This window comes from Onychomys torridus, chromosome 7, assembly GCF_903995425.1.
Source record: "Onychomys torridus chromosome 7, mOncTor1.1, whole genome shotgun sequence".
NCBI classification, from domain to species: domain Eukaryota; kingdom Metazoa; phylum Chordata; class Mammalia; order Rodentia; family Cricetidae; genus Onychomys; species Onychomys torridus.
The window spans coordinates 64139725-64160576 of NC_050449.1; the positions used below are offsets into that span (position 1 = coordinate 64139725).

General features: G+C 42.3%; 1 protein-coding gene across 7 annotated transcripts in view; it reads left to right on the forward strand.

Annotated features, from left to right (window-relative positions):
• Nucleotides 1–10162: 10162 nt before the first annotated feature.
• Sltm (SAFB like transcription modulator) overlaps nt 10163–20852 on the forward strand; it is a 47998-nt gene continuing 37308 nt past the window's right edge. For 3 of the 7 annotated variants that reach the window (XM_036191885.1, XM_036191889.1, XM_036191890.1), the window contains exons 1-2: nt 10231–10517; nt 11409–11496. In XM_036191885.1, the coding sequence (XP_036047778.1) occupies nt 10350–10517; nt 11409–11496 (256 nt within the window). In that variant the 5' untranslated portion in view covers nt 10231–10349. Of the gene's footprint in view, nt 10518–11408; nt 11497–20852 lie in introns of all 7 variants that reach the window. The other 4 variants (XM_036191888.1, XM_036191891.1, XM_036191887.1 and 1 more) reach the window with 3 other exon arrangements.

A 20852-nucleotide genomic window follows, 5' to 3' on the forward strand; every position in this document is an offset into this window, starting at 1 on the left:
AATATGAACTTTGAATTTTCATTTTGATAAAGTGCTTTTTAAAGTCTTGACCATTTTTTACTGAAATTTAAAAGAAATTATCATTATTAATTATTATCATTATTGAGACCAGTGTCTTATCATGTTAGCCCAGGCTGGCCTCAAAAGAATATGTAGTTTCAAATGATCTTGAATTTTTGATCCTTTTCCCTCTGCTGAGCCTTCTGTCTCTGCTTTCTGGGTGCTGGGGCTACTGGTGTGCAACACCATACCCAGTTTTATCCAGTCCTGGGGATGGAACTCAGGCTTAGAGCACACTAGACAAGCCTCCTGCCAATTGAGTTGCCTCCCCTAAGGGCAGACATTGTTTTTGTTTGTTTGTTTGTTTTGTTTTCAAGACAGTGTTTCTCTGTGCAACAGTCCAGGCTGTCCTGGAACTCACAGAGATCACCTGCCTCTGCCTCCCGAGTGCTGGGATCAAAGGCGTGCGCCACCACCGCCCCCCATGGGCAGCCGTTCTTAATCACTCTGTAAGTCTGTCCCTTTGTTGTTGGTGCTTTGGTGGGTATTTATAGTCTTTTCCTACCATAAAATCCTGACCACACCCTCCCAAATGGCTTTGAGGAGAAACATCTGTGAACTAATAATGTACTCCTCCCGCTGGCAACTCAGTTCAATGGAAAAGGATCTTTTGAAAAAAATTTCCATTTTTCTCTTTCTGCTCTCTTCCCTCCGTGTGGTCTCTGTTTCTCTGGCCCTCTCTCTCCCTCCCTCTCTCCCCTTCTCTCTCTCTCTCTCTCTCTCTCTGTCTCTCTGTCTGTCTCTCTCTCTGTCTCTGTCTGTCTCTCTGTCTGTCTCTCTTTCTCTCTCTCTCTCTCTCTCTCTCTCTCTCTTTCTCTCTGTGTCTCTCTCTCTCTCCCCTCTCCCAATAAAGCTCTAGAAAGGTCAGACATACATGTGGCTACAGAAAAGCCTGATCATTAGCCTAGAATAATATATAGAACATAATAATGTCCCATTGTTATGGAATATTTGTTTAACAATGCGAAGATATATTGCCACCAGTGCCCAGCTAAGCCTCCATGTCCTTATTTGGGTTGGTGGCTCAAAGAAATTCCCATTACATCCCAACTCCAGGTTACCTGTCATAGATCACTCTCATGACACTTTGCGGGTCTTTTCACTCACATTTCTCTAGTATATCTGCACACTGAAACTGGTAGTATGTGTGTCCCTATATTCTTTGCATGATAATCTTTATTTATTATTATTATTATTATTATTATTATTATTATTATTATTGAAACAGGGTCTCACTATGTAGCCCTGACTAGCCTGGAACTCTTTATGGTGACCAGGCTGGCCTTTAGTGTGTGCCACTATACCTGGCTTTAAAAAAAAAAATCATTATTTTGAGCCAGGCGTTGGTGGCGCACACCTTTAATCCCAGCACTGGGGAGGCAGAGCCAGGAGGATCTCTGTGAGTTCGAGGCCAGCCTGGTCTACAGAGCAAGATCCAGGACAGGCACCAAAACTACACAGAGAAACCCTGTTTGGGAAAAAAAATTATTTTGGTTCATATTTAAATCTATGATCTACATGAAATTGAGTTATGTTTTGTGTATGGTGGAAATCACAATGGAATTTTGTTTTGTGTTTTGAGACATGTCACACTGAGGCCACCGTAGCTTGGAATTCACTTTGTGGCCCAGATGAGCCTTGATTCATGGTAACTATTTTGTCTCCATGTAATTCATTAAAAAGAAAAATATCTATCTTTCTACCAATGCTTTATGGCATTAATTTGGAAAAAAACAAACAAACAAGTTGATGGCACTGGCGAGATGGCTTGGGGTTGAGAGCACTGGTTGCTCTTGCACAGGACCTGGGTTTGGTCCCCAGAACCCACAATGGGGCTCACAACCTTCTGTAACTCCAGTTACAGGTGGATCTGCCACACTTTTTTTGGCCTCTAAGAAAAGTGCTTGCATGTGCTTATATACAAACAAGCCAAAAGTCATATGCATAAAATAAAAATAAGTCTTTAAAAAAACATCAAGTTCATGGACCTGTTTTGGTTTTCTCTATTTTGTCCCATTGGTCCATTTTCAGTATCTGTTAATATCACACTCTACAATAATACTGATATACCAATATTTATATGTATAATTCAGCTATTATTTGGCTTAGAAGGGCTTATTTGGAAATGTTATAATTTTCCTATTTTCTACAGAGAAAATATTTTCCAGTTTAAAATAACCCTGGACTTTTGAATTATAACCTGTTTTTATGCTAAAAAAAAATACTGATACACATCAATCAAACACTGATTGTCATTTTCTTCCTTTAAACAGTTTTGGTAGCATGAGTGAGGCCTGAATTTGATCAAGAGCAAGAGAGAGCAACAGCAAGACTGAGAGATTGATTATTCTTAGAATTTGCGTCCCATATAAAATCCAAATGAATTCCTCTAATCATACTACAAATAAAGAGGTTAGTGTTTTGATTGTAATTATATTGAGTAAGTTCAGAATGAACTGATACCTTTACAATATTGAATGTTCTACACCTATGAACTGGATGTCTCTCCCTTTATTTAAGTCTTTAATTCTCCTGATACTGTTTCACAGTTTCCCTTGTAGTGACTCCCACAGGTTAGTCTGTTACAAGACACTTGGCATTCTTTATGATATTGTGAATGAAGTGTGTGTGTGTGTGTGTGTGTGTGTGTGTGTGTGTTTAGAGACCTGGAACCAGATTTTGTGAGTGACTATTGGTAATTTTAAATAGTAAGTTTGGGTTTTGTTTTGTCTTGCTATGTGGCCCAAGCTGGCCTGAAACTCACTATCAAGCCTCCTTGGCTTTCTGAGTTTCGGAGTGCAGGAATGCACTGCTACACCTAGTGTTACTGTTGTTTTTGTTTCTCCCCAATTTTTATTTTGTTCAAAGATGATGCAATGAAATGCAATTGGTTATTCTATACTGATACTGTGTCCAGAAACTTGACAAATCATTCCCAAATCCCAACAACCTTTACTGATAACATCTAGATAGAGGCTTGTAAATCTGTTGTTATGGCCCCATCCTTGCCCCACCCTGTCCAGTGGCTGCTTCCATATGAAGTCACCATAGTAGTATGTCTCACCTGGAGGAACAGGCCTGTCAGCCCTCTCTGAATATCTCTCCTTCTTTTGCTTTTTATAAGGCTTTATTTTTATTCCTTTCTTTCTAATTAATTGGTTAACTAATTTTGGTTTTTCAAGACAGTGTTTCTGTACATACACTGGCTGTCCTAGAACTTGCTCTGTAGACCAGGCTGGCTGCGGACTCAAAAAGATCCACCTGCCTCTTCTGGGATTAAAGGTGGGCACTACTGTGCCCAGCTTCCTTCATGGTATCTTAATGATCATTCCTTCTCTGCCTGTCAGGCAAGATTTTAACCCAGATGAACTACCATATGTAATTTCATATATCCCACCCTCATTGCAAAAAATTCCTTTATTAAGCCTTTCTTAAGTTATTTAAGTTTGCAATCCCTGTCCTGCAGGAATACTGATTGATACTCCTCTATCCTTTCCACCCTTTCCTCTACATCGTCCCCACCAGTGTGCTTTTGCTCTTGGTTGATTTGTACACGCAGGATCAAACCATGGGCCTCTCATATGCTAGGCAAACACTACCACTGAGATACACCTCATCCCTTCTGTGGTCTGTTCTTGCCACCCACCCAGGAATGGAGATTGAGCCTAGGGCCTCATGTATGATAAACAGGTGCCTTACTACTGAGCCTTTTTTTTTTTTTCATTTTGAGAAGAGGTCTCACTGAGTTATCCAGCCTGGCCTTGAACTCTCAAGCTGGTAGGATTAAAGGTCTGGGCCAGTTCACTATTAATTCTTGTTAATTTATTCTTACTCACAATTCAGATCCCAGATAACCAGACCTCTTCATTTGTATTTTTCTACTATAAAACATGCTCACCAATTTCCTATTTTTATTTATATCATTGTCTGGTTCTATAATTTCTTATTATGTAGATCAAGCTGTCCTTAAACTCCCAGAGATCTGCTGGGGATGGATTAAAGGCATGGACCACCACATCCAGCCTTTCTGTGGCTTTTTTTTTCCTTTAATTTTTGCTTTTTCGAGACAGGGTTTCTTTGTGTAGTTTTGGTGCCTGTCCTGGATATCACTCTGTAGCCCAGGCTGGCCTCAAACTCACAGAGCTCCACCTGGCTCTGTCTCCTGAGTGCTGGGATTAAAGGCGTGCACCATCACTGCCTGGCTTTCTGTGGCTTTTTAAGTTTTGGTTACCTGCATCTTCTCTATCTGGTCCTTTTATGTGCAGAGCCAATGGTCTCCTCTGATGTTGTCACTTAATCTACTTTCTAGTCATTGGATCTTGCCTCCTGTGATCATGACTAGACCCTAGGCCTTATAGGTTTTAGTATTTGTAGAAATGTTTGTGAACAAAGGAAAAGTTTTATTTCTAAATATAAAGATAATTTATATTTTCTCTGCCCAAGTAGTGGTGGCACTAATACTACAAATGACATGGGTACTGGGGGCTGTTTTCAACATGATATGATGCACAGATGCAGTCTGTCACCATGTGAAGAGTCACCATGACCACGGCAACTCTTATAAAGGAAAGCTTTTAACTGGGGCTTGCTTACAGTTTCAGAGATTCAGTCCATTATCATCGTGGTAGGGAGCATGGCAGCATGCAGGCAGACATGGTACTGGAGAGGTAGCTGAGAGTCCTACATCTTGCAGGCAACAGGAAGTTGACTGAGACACTGGGTGTTATCCTGAGCATAGGAAACCTCAAAGCCTGCTCGCACAGTGACATACTTCCTTCAGCAAGGCCATACTCATAACCAACAAAGCCACACCTGCTAATAGTACCATGAGATTATGGGGACCAATTACATTCGAACTACCACACAGTCCTTGCAAGATTTCTTGGGCTCAAGTTCATCTTTGGTTCCAGAATGCAGCACATCAGCATCTCAAAACAAAACTTGGGGTGACCTCTTTCTCAGGACAGCCTTTACAGTCTTTTCCCTTCACTTTGCATCCTTAAAAACCACTTAAGAATGATGTTCAGTATCTTAACAGCTTTTCGGCATTAACAAATACTTCTTTTTTTTTTTCCACCTCAAATGGTGGGTTTATCTCCTTAGATTTTATCTCAGTCTCTGTGTGTTCTCCCCACTTCTCTCTCTGGTGCAGGGCATCAAGTACTAGGCCACAGCTCATGCTAGGTAAGTCCACTACCTGCCACTCAGCCACCTCTCTGGGCCCCTAAACATAACTGAGTAAGCACTGTGTGTATCATCTGCCTCCTCTGTCATTACCGGAAGTTCCACACTTTTCATTCGGACACCGATACAATAATGCATTTCCTGCCAACAGGAAATAGCCAGGACAAGTAAAGACATTTCAATACAAGCAAGATTTGCAAGCCTATCTTTGGGTAGGTGTCAGGAGCAATGATGTACAGGAAGGTGAGAAGTCTCAGACTTGAACAATATAAATTGGAACTTAGAATTTTTTTTTTTTTTTGAGCTGAGGATCGAACCCAGGGCCTTGTGCTTGCTAGGCAAGCGCTCTACCACTGAGCTAAATCTCCAACCCTAGAACTTAGAATTTTTAAAAGGCAATGGATTTGGAATCATTCAGGATCTTCAATTTAGTCTATGCTCTTGAACTAGTTATTGACTTTCTTCTTTTCTGAGACGAGATCTCCCTAATGTAGGCTGACCCTGAACTTTCAACCATCTACAGGTGTGCACTATTATGCTTGACTTACTGGCATTAAATAATCATTCAACCCATTTCTAAGGGTTATTTTTTAAAAATATTATAGGCTTTCAGGGTACTATGTTCTACTTCATTTCAAGGGCTACAGTTGTAATTGTACATGCCTTTTTCTGACCTCTTGATATTTTGGTTTGATATAAGAATGTAAGTTTCATGTGGGCAGACCAGTTGCTGTTTAAGCCTTCAGTATTCATGAGATTACATGTTTAGAGCTCATACCATATAAGCAAGGCAGATATGGTAACATTGTCTTCTTGGAGCCAGGTTTGCCATTAAGATACCAAATACTTCTGAACATAGATTTGTTGACTGATGAGCTTTTATGAAAATATAAGTGTTAAAAGCTTAATAAACAAGTGGCTTTATATAAAAATACATTGTCAAATCATTTTCCTATTATTTTATTATTATTATTGTGCGTGTGTATGATGTGTGAATGTGGGCATTTTGTGCTATGGTAAATGCCTGGAGGCCAGTGGATAGCGGTGGAGTTGATTCTTTCCTGCCAACTTGACATGGGTTCTGGGGATGGAACTCATCAGAGTTCTGGAGATGGAGGTATCAGAGTTCGTGGCTTAAGCACTGTTACTTGGCAAGACATTTTGCTAGTCCTAGATTGTCATTTCTTTTCTCTCTCTCTCTCTCTCTTTTTTTTTTTTTTTAAAAGACAGGGTCTCACTGTGTGTGGCCCTGGCTCATCTGGAACTCTTTATGTAGACCAGGCTGGCTTGCACTCACAGAAATCCACCTGCATCTACCTCCTGAGTGCTGGGGTTAAAGGTGTGTGCCATCATGCCTGGCTGATTCATTCCTTTTTGAATAGTATTCTTCCTTCCTTCCTTCCTTCCCGTCCTCTTTCTTTGTCTCTTTTTGGGAGGAGGGTGTTTTGAGACAGAGTTTCTCTGTGTAGCCCTGGCTGTCCTGGAACTTGCTCTATAGACCAGGCTGGCCTCAAACTCAGAGATCTGCCTGCTTCTGCCTCCCAAATGCTGGGATGAAATGCATGTGCCACATAGATTGAATAGTATTCTTTAAAAAAAATGTACTTAGGGCCTGGCATGGTGGTACACACCTTTAACCTCAGCTCGCAGGAGGCAGAAGCAGGCATATTTCTATGAGTTCTAAGTCTACTTGGTCTACATAGAGAGTTCCAGGCCAGCTAGGGCTACATACATAGTGAGTTGCTATGTAAACAAATTGTATTTATTATTATTGTGTGTCTTGAGTGCATGGGGGTGCCTGAGCCATGGAGCACTTGTGGAGGTCAGAGAACAAGTTTTTGGAGTCTCTTCTTTACCTCCACCTTTACAAGAGTTTTCAGGTCACCAGGTTACTTAGCAAGTGCCATCTTGTTGGCCCTCAAACTTATTATTTTTTGTTTGTTTGTTTGTTTTGAGACAGGGTTTCTCTGTGTAACTTTGGAGCCTGTCCTGGAACTTGCTCTGTAGACCAGATTGGCCTGGAACTCACAGATCCACCTGCCTCTGCCTCCTGAGTGCTAGGACTAAAGGCGTGCACCACCTGGCCCTCAAACTTATTTTTAAAAAACTTGAACAGTGTATAATGAATAACTTTACACACTTGGCTTCACTGGGGGATCAAGCCTGGGGCTTCAGGTATGTTTGGCAAGCACTCTACCAGTGAGCATCATCTCCAGTCATCACAGTCCTTTGCTTTTCATCTGACTAAATAACACTTTACCAAACTTGTTTCCCCTAACTGTTGACATCTTACTACATTTATTTTTGTGATTGCTAACTGTAGATGTAACCCAGCTGCTGCCATGACAAGAAAGATGTAAGGTACTGGTAAGACACGAACCACGTGGCAAAGTATAGATTAATAGAAATGGGCTAAATATAAGAGTAAGAGCTAGACAATGATAGGCCTAAGCTAATGGCCAAGCAGTTTAAATAACATAAATGTCTGTATGTTTATTTTATAAATGGGCTACCGCACTACTGGGGCTTAGTGGGACCTGGAGAAAGGCTCTCCAACTACAGCTAACATAATGTCAATTTTTCTTTCTCCAATTACTTGCAAATAAATTGCAGGCACTATGACATTATCTACTTCCACTAGGGCTCTCTACAAAATCCTAGTCTATTCTACACATTTAACATTGATGGGATGACCAAATCTAATCAGTTGGTTCCTTTCTTTGAACCACGACACAAATAACAAACATACATTATGTTTATTGTGTCTCTGGTCATTTTTAGCTCATTGCTTTTATTTTCACCATAGTGTTCTTTCGATTAGGGAAGAGCAGATAACTTACTGAGAACTAAAGATAATCTGTTATTTACTCCTTACCAGATCCATGGTAAACACTCTCTGTATTTTGGAAAGTGAAATCTTTCTCAAGGGTATCAGATGAGAATACACAGATTTCCAAGATTACTCCATTATTAGAGGTCTTTTTTCCCCTTAGAAGGAAACAGATGAATAAAAATCCATTCCCTCTGAATATATCATTAATGTGGAGTTAGTAACTAGATCCCTGGTTAAAAGTATCCACAGAAGATGATCCAAGCCAGGCGGTGTCGGCCCACTACTTTAACCCCAGCACTCGGGAGGCAGAGGCAGGTGGATCTTTGTGAGTTGGAGGCCAGCCTGGTCTACAGAGCGAGATCCAGGAAAGGCACAAAGCTACACAGAGAAACCCTGTCTCGAAAAAACAAAACAAAACAACCCCCCCCCCAGCAACCCAAAAAAACAAAAAGATGATCTGGAAGAGGGAGAACAATGATAGAATAAAACCTAAGGTTTACCACAAACATGGACAATAGGTGTTGGCCCTTAAGCAAAACTCAACATCTTAATTTATTGTGAAGGGATGGAGTGAGGTGCAATTTGTCTGGAAGATTAAGAACCTTTGAATTCTAAAATTCTGTGAGTGTGAACCCATTTGTAGTATAAGACAGTTGAACCCAGGATCAGGAGGTTTGGATACTAGCACAGCTCTGTCACATACAAGCCATGTGAACTTTCGTAAGTTATTTCATCTCTTCAAGCATCTGGGAGATTTACCTTACAGAGTTGGGAAGAACTATGGGGGTGTTATATCTGAGAGTTCCTTAAAAGCCATAAAGAAAGAAGTGCAGTGGGGGTGCACGCTTTTAATCCCAGGAGGCAGGAGGCAGGAGGCAGGGGGATCTCTGTTGAGTTCCAGGCCAACCAGGGCTTACACAGTGAGTTCCAGGACAGCCAGGGCTTCACAGAGAAACCATGAACCAATAAATAAATAAATAAATAGATAGATAGATAAATAAATAAATAAATAAATAAAATAAATTAAAAAAAAAAAGAAAGAAAAAGAAAGCCACAAAGAAATACCGAACTGTCAGGTATGATTTTATAACGTTCGGTTTTCCTCCATTTGAGCTAATTGCACCAGAAAAGGCAACCCAAAGTGAGTCACACCTCATCAATTTAAGTTTTAAAATTGGAGAAAGGGGTAAAAATAAGGACGCAAACAAACAAAACGCACCACCAGTAAGAGTTAGTCCAGTTCTTGTGTATCCTATTTAACTTCATCGAACTTTCAGTTTATTCCATAAATGCTTATGTTGTGATGATTCATAATACTGACTAAAATTACGAAGAGATACTCACTAGTACAGGCTGGTTCTCCATAAAGAGGCCCCCGTCCTTGACATCCTAAATGCTGAGGGCGCAAGACAGTACACACGGCATAGGATCAGGGAAACAAGTACTTAAAAACTAATCTTTTTGTGAACAATTTCATTGAACCGTCACGTCCACCAGGGTGGATGGGCAAACAGGCCAACAAGGAGAGGACGTTTTCTGGTGGTTTTCAGGGGCAGCCCTAGAACGAACTAAGCTTCAGGATGTCGCAGCGTGACACTGTCCCTTGGGAGAGCCAGTGGGCAGTGTCCTACAGGTCCCTGGGGCTCACGGCCTCAGGAGGTTTCGCTGGGCGTTCGGGGGCGGAACCCGCCGACCCAGGTTCACTGGTGTACCCCGACCACCTTTCTGCGATGATTCCGGGCTTCTTCCGGGGAGGCTTGGCGTACGCACACGCCCCCTTCGCTTCGGTGGAAAGACGCGCCTACTCTCTGTACTATGGGGTGCCTCTCACGTGGCGGTGGCTCCAGATGCGGGACGCGAAGAGAAGATGGTTAATGGAGAGGCGGGGACCGCGGTGCAAAGGACAGCCGTGCGGTCGGACGGGAGGGACGATCCGGGGCCACGCCAAGGGCAGCGCAGCTAGTCGTTCAGAGCTCCGCCCCCCGCCATGCTTGCTCAGTGCGCACGCGCACCCGTCATCCGGGTGCTGCTGCTGCTGCTGCTGCTGCTGCTGCAGGTTGAGCTGGGGCTGTGGGCCGGGGGGGGCGTGGTCCCCGCGGGGGGCGTGGTCAGCGGCTCATTGTGCGCAGCGTAGCGCGGCGCCGCTGGCCGCCCGGCCCCGGGTTGGAAGTTGGTGCTGCCGCGGCCACCGCCTCCACCGTCGCTGCCTCCTCCTCCGCCGCCGCCGCCCTGCAGCCCACTCGCTGCCTCGGCAGCGCGCTGCTTTCCCAAAATGGCTGCCGCTGCCGCTGCCGGGGCCGTGGCAGCCTCGGCCGCCTCAGGGCAGGCGGAAGGGAAGAAGATCACCGAGCTGCGGGTCATCGACCTCAGGTCCGAGCTGAAGCGCCGCAACTTGGACATCAACGGGGTCAAGACGGTGCTGGTCTCCCGGCTCAAGCAGGTGAGGCCCGGGCGCTGCGCTCAGGGCAGCGTAGGCCGCGCCGCTTGGTTGCTGCGCTTCCGCGGTCGCGGCGGACCGGGCGGCGCCTGTGCGTGCCGGGTGCGCGAGGCCGGAGCCTTCGCGACAAGCCTGGCCTTCCAGCGGCCTCGCGAGCCGCCGCTGGTCGCGCCCCCGTCTCCCCCGGGACGTCCTCTCGGTCGGCGCCGCGGCCTGCCGAGGGCGGTGCTGCAGACCCGGGGCGGCGCTGGGTAGCCCGGCCTGCGGTCGGTGCGCAGCGCGTGCATCGCTCGGGCTCCGAGGCGATGGTTAGTTTGCTGACTTGGCCGAAGTTACCGTTTAATTGTGCCCAACCGTTTCTTCACCCCTGTTCGGAGAAATCGGTAGTGGGAGTTGATGGGTGGATGAGAAGGAAGGTTTGTCTTCTTCCCCTGGGCTTTTAGTTGATTTATTTTTTAATTTTTGGTTTCTGATTGCATCAGCACAATCATCTTAACGTTCTCAACCCTGCTAAGCTTTCAGGTTTATTCACGTGAAGCCTTGGGATCGGAGAGGGGAACAAGTGTACGCAATACACGTTAGGAAAACTCTTCGTTATTTAAGTAGCTACAAACTTTTCTGTAATAGAACATACTAGATTCTTGTTCAGTATATGTGACATATAACTATCGACTGGTTGGAATTTCAAGTTCCATGACATTTTGACACTTAATGACCTCCCACCCCCACCCCCCACCCCGTGTAGCGTAATGACTCGTTTGTGAAGTCGGTTTGTAAAATAACTGGCAATTCTAATGTCTTGAGACTTGAGGTTTGCTAATATATTTTCATTAAATTTTTATAAAATAAGTTTAGATAGTTTGTGTAGCATATTAACTTTTCTTTCTAATGTAGGCTATTGAAGAGGAAGGAGGCGATCCAGATAATATTGAATTAACTGTTTCAACTGATACTCCAAACAAGAAACCAACCAAAGGCAAAGGTTGTTACGAGTTCTGAACATATTTTAAAATATATTTTTGGTTATATAACTTGGCTCTGCTCTTGTCCCACCTGCCCTGTTTATGTAGTGCTACTCTTTGCTGTTTCCCTCTGGCACTCTGCCTTCTTGGGTCAAGGAAGAAAAGTTTGCTGTTACCAGGCTCCGAGTAACTTGTAGCCTTTCAGATTCGGCTGAAGTTGACTAGAAAGTGAGAAAGCTCTTCATTGATTCTGGAGAAAAGCACAAAGTTATGTTGCATACCGATCCTTCATAATAAGACGCACTAAAGAATAAAATAATAGTTTGATCTGTGTCTACCTTGCCCCACAATTGGCAGAGTTTTGATGACATCCCTACCACACCTTTCCTTGGCTCTTTGCTGTTCTTTCTAGTGTATTAAAAGTTCTGTAACCTTTATGTTTAGTATTTTATTTGACATACTGGTTATTTTGCATTTATTCCATTATGCAGTCTAATAATTTTCAGTGAAATTCAAAAGACATCATCAGTCCTACTAATAAAGGCAAAAATGCAACAAATAATTAGCTCTTTTTTTTTTTTTCTTCCCGAGACAGGGTTTTTCTGTGTAGTTTTGGTGCCTGTCCTGGATCTGCTCTGTAGACCAGGCTGGTCTTGAACTCACAGAGATCCACCTGGCTCTGCCTCCCGAGTGCTGGGATTAAAGGCATGCACCATCACCACCCGGTAATAATTAGCTCTTCAAGAAGTTTTAAGCTTCTTTCATATGGGGATACTAAAGGTTTTTAATGACATAACTTTTAAATTGGGTGTAGGTGTATTTCCAAGGGAAGAATGATTGCTGTGAATAGCTAAAAGTAATTTTCAAATGCACATCTTGATAATAAATGGGAATTAGGTACTTTTGAAAACATCCAACTAGTGTAATCTTATTTGAATAATTGCAAATTCCCCCAACCCCTCCCTGCTTACGAAGGACTATGGCAGAGGGTAGTCAACTAGCTGTCTGATGCCCGGTCTCTGTAGTTTCTAGACGGAATAAGTTATGGACTTCGGTGGCATTTTGTTATTGTAACAAAACTTTGCTGCTGTACCTGGTCTATACAGGATTGTAATGGGAGTAAGATGATTGAATAGGCCAGGCAGTGGCAGCAGTACACACCTTTAATACTAGCACTGAGGAGGTAGAATCGGGTGGATCTCTGGGTTCAAGGCCAGCCTGGTCTACAGAGTGAGTTCCAGGACAGCCAGAGCTACACAGAGAAACCCTGTCTGGAAAAACCAACCAACTAACCAACCCACCAAAGATGATTGACTAGATTAATCTAAATAGAAGGGAACCTTCAATTTTGACCTTAAGCACTGTGTCTTAGGACCTGGCCAGCTTACTATTTGAGATTTCTTGGCTCAGGAGTTCCCTGGGTGTGCTGATAGAAATTAAAAAAGGAGAATCATTTCCTGGGTCAGTAGCAACATGGAGATAGAATTTTAGAAGATTAACAACATTATCTTAAAAATGTGGCTTTTAAACTTGAGATACATTCGTATCACCTTGGAAACTGCCAGTGAAGCAGTTGTTTCATAATGGGAAAGAAATATGACAGGAATGAACATGTTTTGTATAGGCTTCTGATTTACATCATTTATTTGGAGCTGACAAGCCATGTATTAATCATAGTCTCAAGTTAACTTAATGATTTTAGCATTGATATGCCATCTGTTTATTCAGTTAACACATGCTTTTCTTGTTGGATTTTGACATTTTTTTCTTTGTGTTTGTAGTTCTGGACACACACATACACATCCATCCATCCATCCATCTTAAAAGGATGTATTTTCAGTCTGGAGGGAAAGCCCGTGGGTTCAATCCCTGTCACTCTCCTCTCCCCACCTAAAGTTAATTATTTGATTATGCTCAGACAGGGAAGAGGAAAAGGAGTCTATAATCCTATATAATTTTTAAAAAGCATAGTTACAAGGACAAAAGGCTGTGGTATTGATCATGTTGTAGTGGGTTCTGATATTTGTAATAGCATGTAGTTAATATCAAACAGTTTGTATCCTGGATTAGTTCTCAGTTTCTTTACAGTCTCTTTCCTGGGAACTTTTTAATAAGTAACCTAGATGAGCTTCTCCCATTGAGAGTTACTATCATATTACTTGGGTGTGTGTTAAGAAAGCTGTTAAACAGGTAGAGCTAATGCCTCCCTGCCTCGTTTCAGAGATACTGTATCTCATTTCTTCTAGATTTTCAACATTCAAAATCACCTCTAAACTTAAGCAAATTATGCATTAGCAAATCAATGCAGCATTTAGAATTAAATATCATTAATTGGTGTTGAAACTAATTTTCAGTGCATATAGGCTAAAAAAAAAACAGATGTAGGATTTCCACCTATAGGATTAAGTATAATTTGTAATTTGGTTTGGTCAAACATCTGATATCTAACATTTTTGTGAGAAAATAACACAGATTCTGTTATGTGTTTATTTTGTAAAACTTTTAAAAAAATTATCAGGCGTAACCAGTCGGTGGTGGTGCATGCCTTTAATCCCAGCACTTGGGAGGCAGAGGCAGGCGGATCTCTGTGAGTTCGAGGTCAGCCTGGTCTACAGAGTGAGATCCAGGACAGCCAGAGCTACACAGAGAAACTCTGTCTCAACAAAACAAAACAGAATATATATATTCAACTAAGAATATATATGTAATTAGTAGTAGTTCAGTCCCAGTGAAGGGTGTCCTGCCCTGCCACCTGCTTTAAATTTTAGTATGTTGACTGTCAGTCACTAACAAAACCTAGTGAAAGGTGGACTTGGTGCACAGGATTGTCACAGGTGTCTCTGTGTGCCTGCTGGACTGAAAGATCCAGAGTGTAAGGACCAGTGAAGTCCCAGGATGTTGTCTTACACCTCTAACAACCTGGGGCAAGTGCCGTGTGCTGAGGTGTTTGCTGAGTAAATTCTGAAGGCTGTTGGGGAAGTCTTACTTTCTAGAGTACTTCCTGCTGCCTGTTTCACTTGGATGTTTGCGGGAAGCGTTTGCATCAGGCATTTTCTCTCAGGAGCACAGTGCTTCCTCCTGATGCACTCACTATGGCCAGTGCACAGTGCTTCCTCCTGATGCACTCACTATGGCAAGTGCACAGTGCTTCCTCCTGATGCACTCACTATGGGAAGTGCACAGTGCTTCCTCCTGATGCACTCACTATGGCCAGTGCACAGTGCTTCCTCCTGATGCACTCACTATGGCCAGTGCACAGTGCTTCCTCCTGATGCACTCACTATGGCAAGTGCACAGTGCTTTCTCCTGATGCACTCACTATGGGAAGTGCACAGTGCTTTCTCCTGATGCACTCACTATGGCAAGTGCACAGTGCTTTCTCCTGATGCACTCACTATGGGAAGTGCACAGTGCTTTCTCCTGATGCACTCACTATGGGAAGTGCACAGTGCTTTCTCCTGATATACTCACTCTGGGAAGTGTACTTTAAGAATGCACAGCTCACTGCATTTTTCTTGTATTTGTTACCACGCTGTAGCTGCATTGGAAAGCCTCCCCACCCTTGCTGGAATAGCATCTAGTGTCAGGGATCGTATGTTGTTTTTATCTCAGAGCCAGCTCATTTGTCTCAGCCGTTAAAACAGTGTTGTTTGTTACTAAGGTACTTACTCTCCTTGCACGTTGTTTTCAGCCATGATATCAAGTATGGTATATAGCTAGTCTATGCCAGTATAGTACTTTCCTGCCAAGGCAGTCATCTTAGGTGTTCAGAGGCCAAAGAACTCTCTATATAAACTAAACTGTGCATGAAGTACAGAAAAAAAATCACTATTAGTGTTGATGGCATGAGATGTTAATGAAAAGATTGAACGGCGGTTTAGAGCGCATGTGGATTATTGATTTATTTAATCAGTTATTCTTCTGGCAGAATGAAAGGACCTCAGTGTTTTACAGCTTCCGGAGTTAACTGTGCAAATCCTGAGCTGCATAACATGAGTTGCCTGTGTGTCAGCCCTTCTCTGGAGTAATAGTTTAGTGTTTTCCTGGTCATAAAGGTGGAGTGTTTTTCTTGTTTAAATTAGATAATCCAGAATAATACAAAAAACAAAAAACAAAAATAGCTCTTAACCCTACCACCTTGAATTTGTCATTGTGTTTAAGATTTTTACTTTTTCTTAAAATTTTTTTCTTTAGATTTTTAAAATTTTAATTAATTTTATCAGCCAGTCTGTAGTGGCACACACCTTTAATCCCAGCACCTGGAGGCAGGCGGATCTCTGAGTTTGACACTAGCCTTGTCTATAGAGTCAGTTCCAGGCAAGAGCTACATAGGGAACACTATTTTATCTATAGGAGTTCTTGCTTGCATGTCTTTATGTACATCACATGCATACTTGAGGAAGTCAGAAGAAGATGTTGGATCTCTCGGAGCTCAGAATCTGGAGTTAGAGATGGTTGTGAACCCTGTGTGGGTGCTGGGAACCCAGCTCAGGTCCTCTAGAAGAGCAGCAAGTGCTCCCAGTGGCTGAGCTATCACTCCAGGCCTATTTCCCCTTTGCAACACTTTAGGTCCACATCATATCCTTGGTGCTTTGTTAAAGGTAGGTAGAAACCCCTTTGCTCAGTGTGGAGAATCTGGACACAGTCAATTTCCTCCCTCTCATATTTTTCTCTCTGGCCTCTTTAGTCACACCCATCATTTAAATGGTATTCTATACTCTGCATTAAAATCATTGGAAGTTTCAAAATCAGATCCAGTTTCCCACTTCTTTATGGCTCAGTTTCCATGCTCTGTCAGGGCACCAGTCTTCTCTGGAAGCTTCCAGATGGTTCTCATGTGCAGCTGGGGCTAGTCTGCCTTTTCTGGGTGACTCTGCTCATCAATTTTATAGTTCCAAAAGCCTTTCACATTGCTTTTGTTTGGTTCTCCTAGATGTGCCGAGATGTAAGCAGGACTTTAAAAATATATATGCATGTATATATATATGTATGTATATATGTATATGTATTTATGTATTATATATGTATATATATGTATTAATAGTTTTAACATTTTTTAGATTTATTCATTTTATGTGTGTTTTGCCTCTATGTATGTCTGTGTACTACCTGTATGCCTGGTGCCCTCGGAGGCCAGAAGAGGCATCAGATCCCCTGGAACTGGAGTTATAGATAGGTGTGAGTCACTCCTGGGCCCTCTACAAAGGTAGCCAGTGCTCTTAATCACTGGAACCATCTCTCCAGCCCTAGAACTATGTTTAGTTGATAGGTATAAACAGCCTGACAGGAACTCAATTAAGTTTTAATACTTTTCATTTTTACATACTTGTTTTATTATTATTTTCTCAGTGCTAGGGTGTCAGCCCAGATCTGGGGCCTCACACATGCTAGGCAGGTTTTCAGCTATTAAACTATGTATACCCCGGCCCTTTCACTATCTTAAAAATCTCACATGTTTATTCTAATTATCTTTAGATGACAGATTTAAGGGAATTTAAAGATATATACTTTGGGTATTGATTCATTATGATGAATATGAATTGCATCACCTCCCCCCCTACCTCCCAAAACAGAGTTTCTCTGTGTAGCCTTGTAGCCTTGGCTGTCCTGGAACTCACTCTGTAGACCAGGCTGGCTTTGAACTCCTGCCTCTGCCTCCCAAGTGCTGGGATTAAAGACGTTCGTCACCACTGCCTGGCTGAATCGCCTTTTACACACACACACAGATCTATATACATAAATATCTACGTGTATATATTTCTTCTTCCTTGCTTTCCCCTGCAGTCATTTTCAGTGACTGCTCTATTTAAGATAGGGTGCAAGGACTTTCAGAAATTTTGTTCTGTTAGTAAAATGTTAGTTAATAGAAGCTAAATACAGCTGGGTGTGATGGTATACACCTGTAATCCTAGCACTTGGGAGAGGGACAGAGTTTTAATTTTGAAGCTAGCCTGAGCTATATAGGGAAACTTTATCTCAAGAATAAAGTAAAATAAAGCAACAGCAGCTAAAATACATGCCAGCAGTTACCACAGGAATGATTTTTGGTTAAAATATTCTAGGCTGGGGCTGGCGAGATGGCTTAGTGGTAAAAGGTGCCTGCCACTGTACAGCTTGAGTTCCATCCCTGAGGACCCCAGTGGTGGAAGGAGAAAACTGACCCCTGCAGGCTGTCCTCTACATGCACCAATGAGTGTGCCGGTACCAGACACACGAACAAATAATGAAGAGAGTATTCTAGGCTGTTGCGTTTGGAAGGAGGTTTTGGCTGGAAATGGCAGTGGTCAGTTGGAAATCCTATCCTTTTCCAACAGACATTTTATAACTAAGCTTCCTTTCCTCCCTGAGACTGAGGACTAGACCTAGGACTTCGTGTCTGCTAGGTAGGAGCTCTACCACTGTGCTTTACAGCTTAGCTCTTACCTGTATTTCATAAGTGATGTCTTGTGTTTAAGGTTAAAGTTACTTGGAAAAATTACTTCAAAATCTACTTATTAAGTGCATTGCAAATCTTTTTGTTTGTTTGTTTTTGTCTTTTCAAGACAGGGTTTCTTTGTGTAGCTTTGGAACCTGTCCTGGATCTCACTCTGTAAATCAGGCTGGCCTCGAACTCACAGTAATCCACCTGGCTCTGCCTCCCGATTGCTGGGATTAAAGGCGTGCACCACTACCGCCCGGTGAAGATTGCAAATCTTTATAAAGACCAATTTACCTTTGGAGAAGAAAAATCAATTTGTAAACTAAAACCTTTTATGTATATTTCTGAAATGTGTAAGTTCTGAAAGCTTAAAAAAAAGTTTTGTGCTAAAAATGAGCTATTCTTGTTTGATGTAACCATTCATATATTTCAGTAAATAAATATTTCCTTCTTTCTTTCTTTCTTTTTTTTTTTTCTGGAGCTGAGGACTGAACCCAGGGCCTTGAGCTTGCTAGGCAAGCGCTCTACCACTGAGCTAAATCCCCAAACCTTTGTTTTTGTTTTTTGAGACAGTTTCTCTGCTAGCCTTGAACCTGGGTGTCTGCCTGTCTCTGCCTCCTGAGTGCTGGGATTAAAGATGTGCGCCACCATATCCTGTAGGTAAAAAATATTTCTAATGATTGTGAAGGAGTTTACCTTAATAAGTGGAACATAAGAGTGCCCATTCTTGCTAAGCCTGGAAGTTTGCAGTACTTAGACGTGACTGGCCTCAAGGATTCATTAAGAATTTGTTGACCTACACACTGTCATTCACAAACATGATTCTAATTTTGTCAACTTTGGTTTAAGTGATTTTTGCTTAAATAGTGAATTTTATACATTTCAAAATAGTTAACCTCTTCTACTGTAGCTTAAGATGCAATATGTTAATTTTGCTTTCATTTTCTATTCTTTTTTTCAGACAGTGTTTACTGGCCAACTTATTTTCTAGTTTTGTTTCACAAAGCATTAAAATAATGTGCAAAATTCATTAATTTGAGTTAGCTTTCATCCTGGTCATGCTACTCTCCTTTGGGCCAGTTTACTTTTCTGTGGTACATGTGAGATTCCCTGAAGGACAAAGGAGGGAAGTTGTCTGTAGGACCTTTGTCTAGCACGGGGTTAAGAGGAACAGACAGAAATGGCTACCAGCTGAATGAAGAGCGCTAAACGTAGTGTTATTGGAAGTTGGTCCCTGAAGTCCTTGAACATCTGTGGCTGCACAAAAAGCTGGAGACCTGCAGATACAACTTCCAGCATCAGTTAAAGGGACCCCAGCCTTGTTGACAGGACGAGGTTGCTTATGACTCTTCGAGGTGTTACCTCTTACCTTTGTCCCAGTTGGGCTTAACAGAAGTCTAGACCTTGGGCCTACTTAGTGTCTACCAATCTTAGTCTATTATGACCAGCCGGGAGGTTCAGGACAGTGAACACCTGCTGGCTCTAATGCTAGACTGGGTTCTCTGCTGTATGGGCCACATGGTGGCTTATGCAGGTTAGTTATATTTGTAGGGAGAGGTAATAATTGTTTTCATAGAGGAAGCATTTGCAATATAGTTTCAAATTAAGCATTAGTTAAATAAACCAGAGGTTCAGATCATTAAAATCTGATGACTAGATCAAAAGCTAGTGTGAGTTTTCAGTTTTCTCAAATGCTGTGTACTACAGTCTTATCTCTGTGTTGCCCAATCTTATCCTGGTGGTTTTAAAGTTCATAAGGAGATAGTAACTGTGTAGTGCTTTCGTGTAACATGGCATCTGGAAACAGTGCAGAGCAACAGTAAGACTTTTCTGTGTACCCTCTTCTGCCTTTGTCTGTCTGTCCTGGGGCAGATTTCTTAACTGTTGTGAATTCCACAGTTTACAATTTGGGGGATGGGAGTGGTTTTGAGACAGGGTTTCTCTGTGTAGCCATGGCTGTTCTGGAACTCATTGTGTATACCAGGCTGGTCTCCAACTCAGAGGTCTTCCTGCCTCAGCCTCCCAAGTGCTGAGATTAAAGGTGTGTGCCACCACAGTTTACATTTTTAAAGATGGGGCCTTAGAGCCTTTTTTTACAGCAGGGGAAATAGTAGTTGAGCACCTGCCCATTTTCACTCCTCAAAGATCTGGCTTCCAGGTGTGGAATTGGGCTTGATGTAATTATTACTGTCTTCGTAAACTTTTCAGCCTCAGTTTCTAGTTTGTGGAATGAGTGCTTCCGAGTAGCTGGAGGGTGAAATGCACAGGTATGTGACTGTAGAAAGCGTCCCTGTGGACAGCAGGAGAGTGAGCAGCAGCAACAGCAGTGGCTGCTGGTAGTTTTTGTTGAAGTGTAATTTGAGCTTCCTCTCAGTAAATTAAAGCAAGTGGGCTTCCCCTTGGAGTGTGCCTGGTGTGTGGCTTGTCACCATGCTGTGAGTGTCTGTAAATTGTGTGCTTTAACCACTTCCTAGAAAGAGGCCTTGTTAGTTAGAAAAGTCTCCCCCTAGAATTGAGAGGTGAGCAAATGACTTTGCTGGTTTTTTGCTAGTTTGGGGCATGCTACTTGGCCTCTGAGCTCCTTACATCTTTGTAAAATTGTGGAAACCTGTCCTGTGTACCCAAGCATGACTGTAAAAATAAGTTGTATTTATAAAAAGTGCTTTGCAAATTGTAAGATAGATTTTAATTACAAAGACAAACGTATCATTTTTGAAGCAACCAAGGGAGTTCACCCTAAGCTTTGCCTTCTAGGCAACTTGGTTATGTATTTGTAGAGGGAAGGACGTAAGGCACTATTTATTTATTTATTTATTTATTTATTTATTTATTTATTTATTTATTTATCTATCTATCTATCTATCCATCCATCCATCCATCCATCCATCCATCCATTCATTTATTTTGTTTTTTAAGGCAGGGTTTCTTTGTGTAGCTTTGCGCCTTTCCTGGATCTTG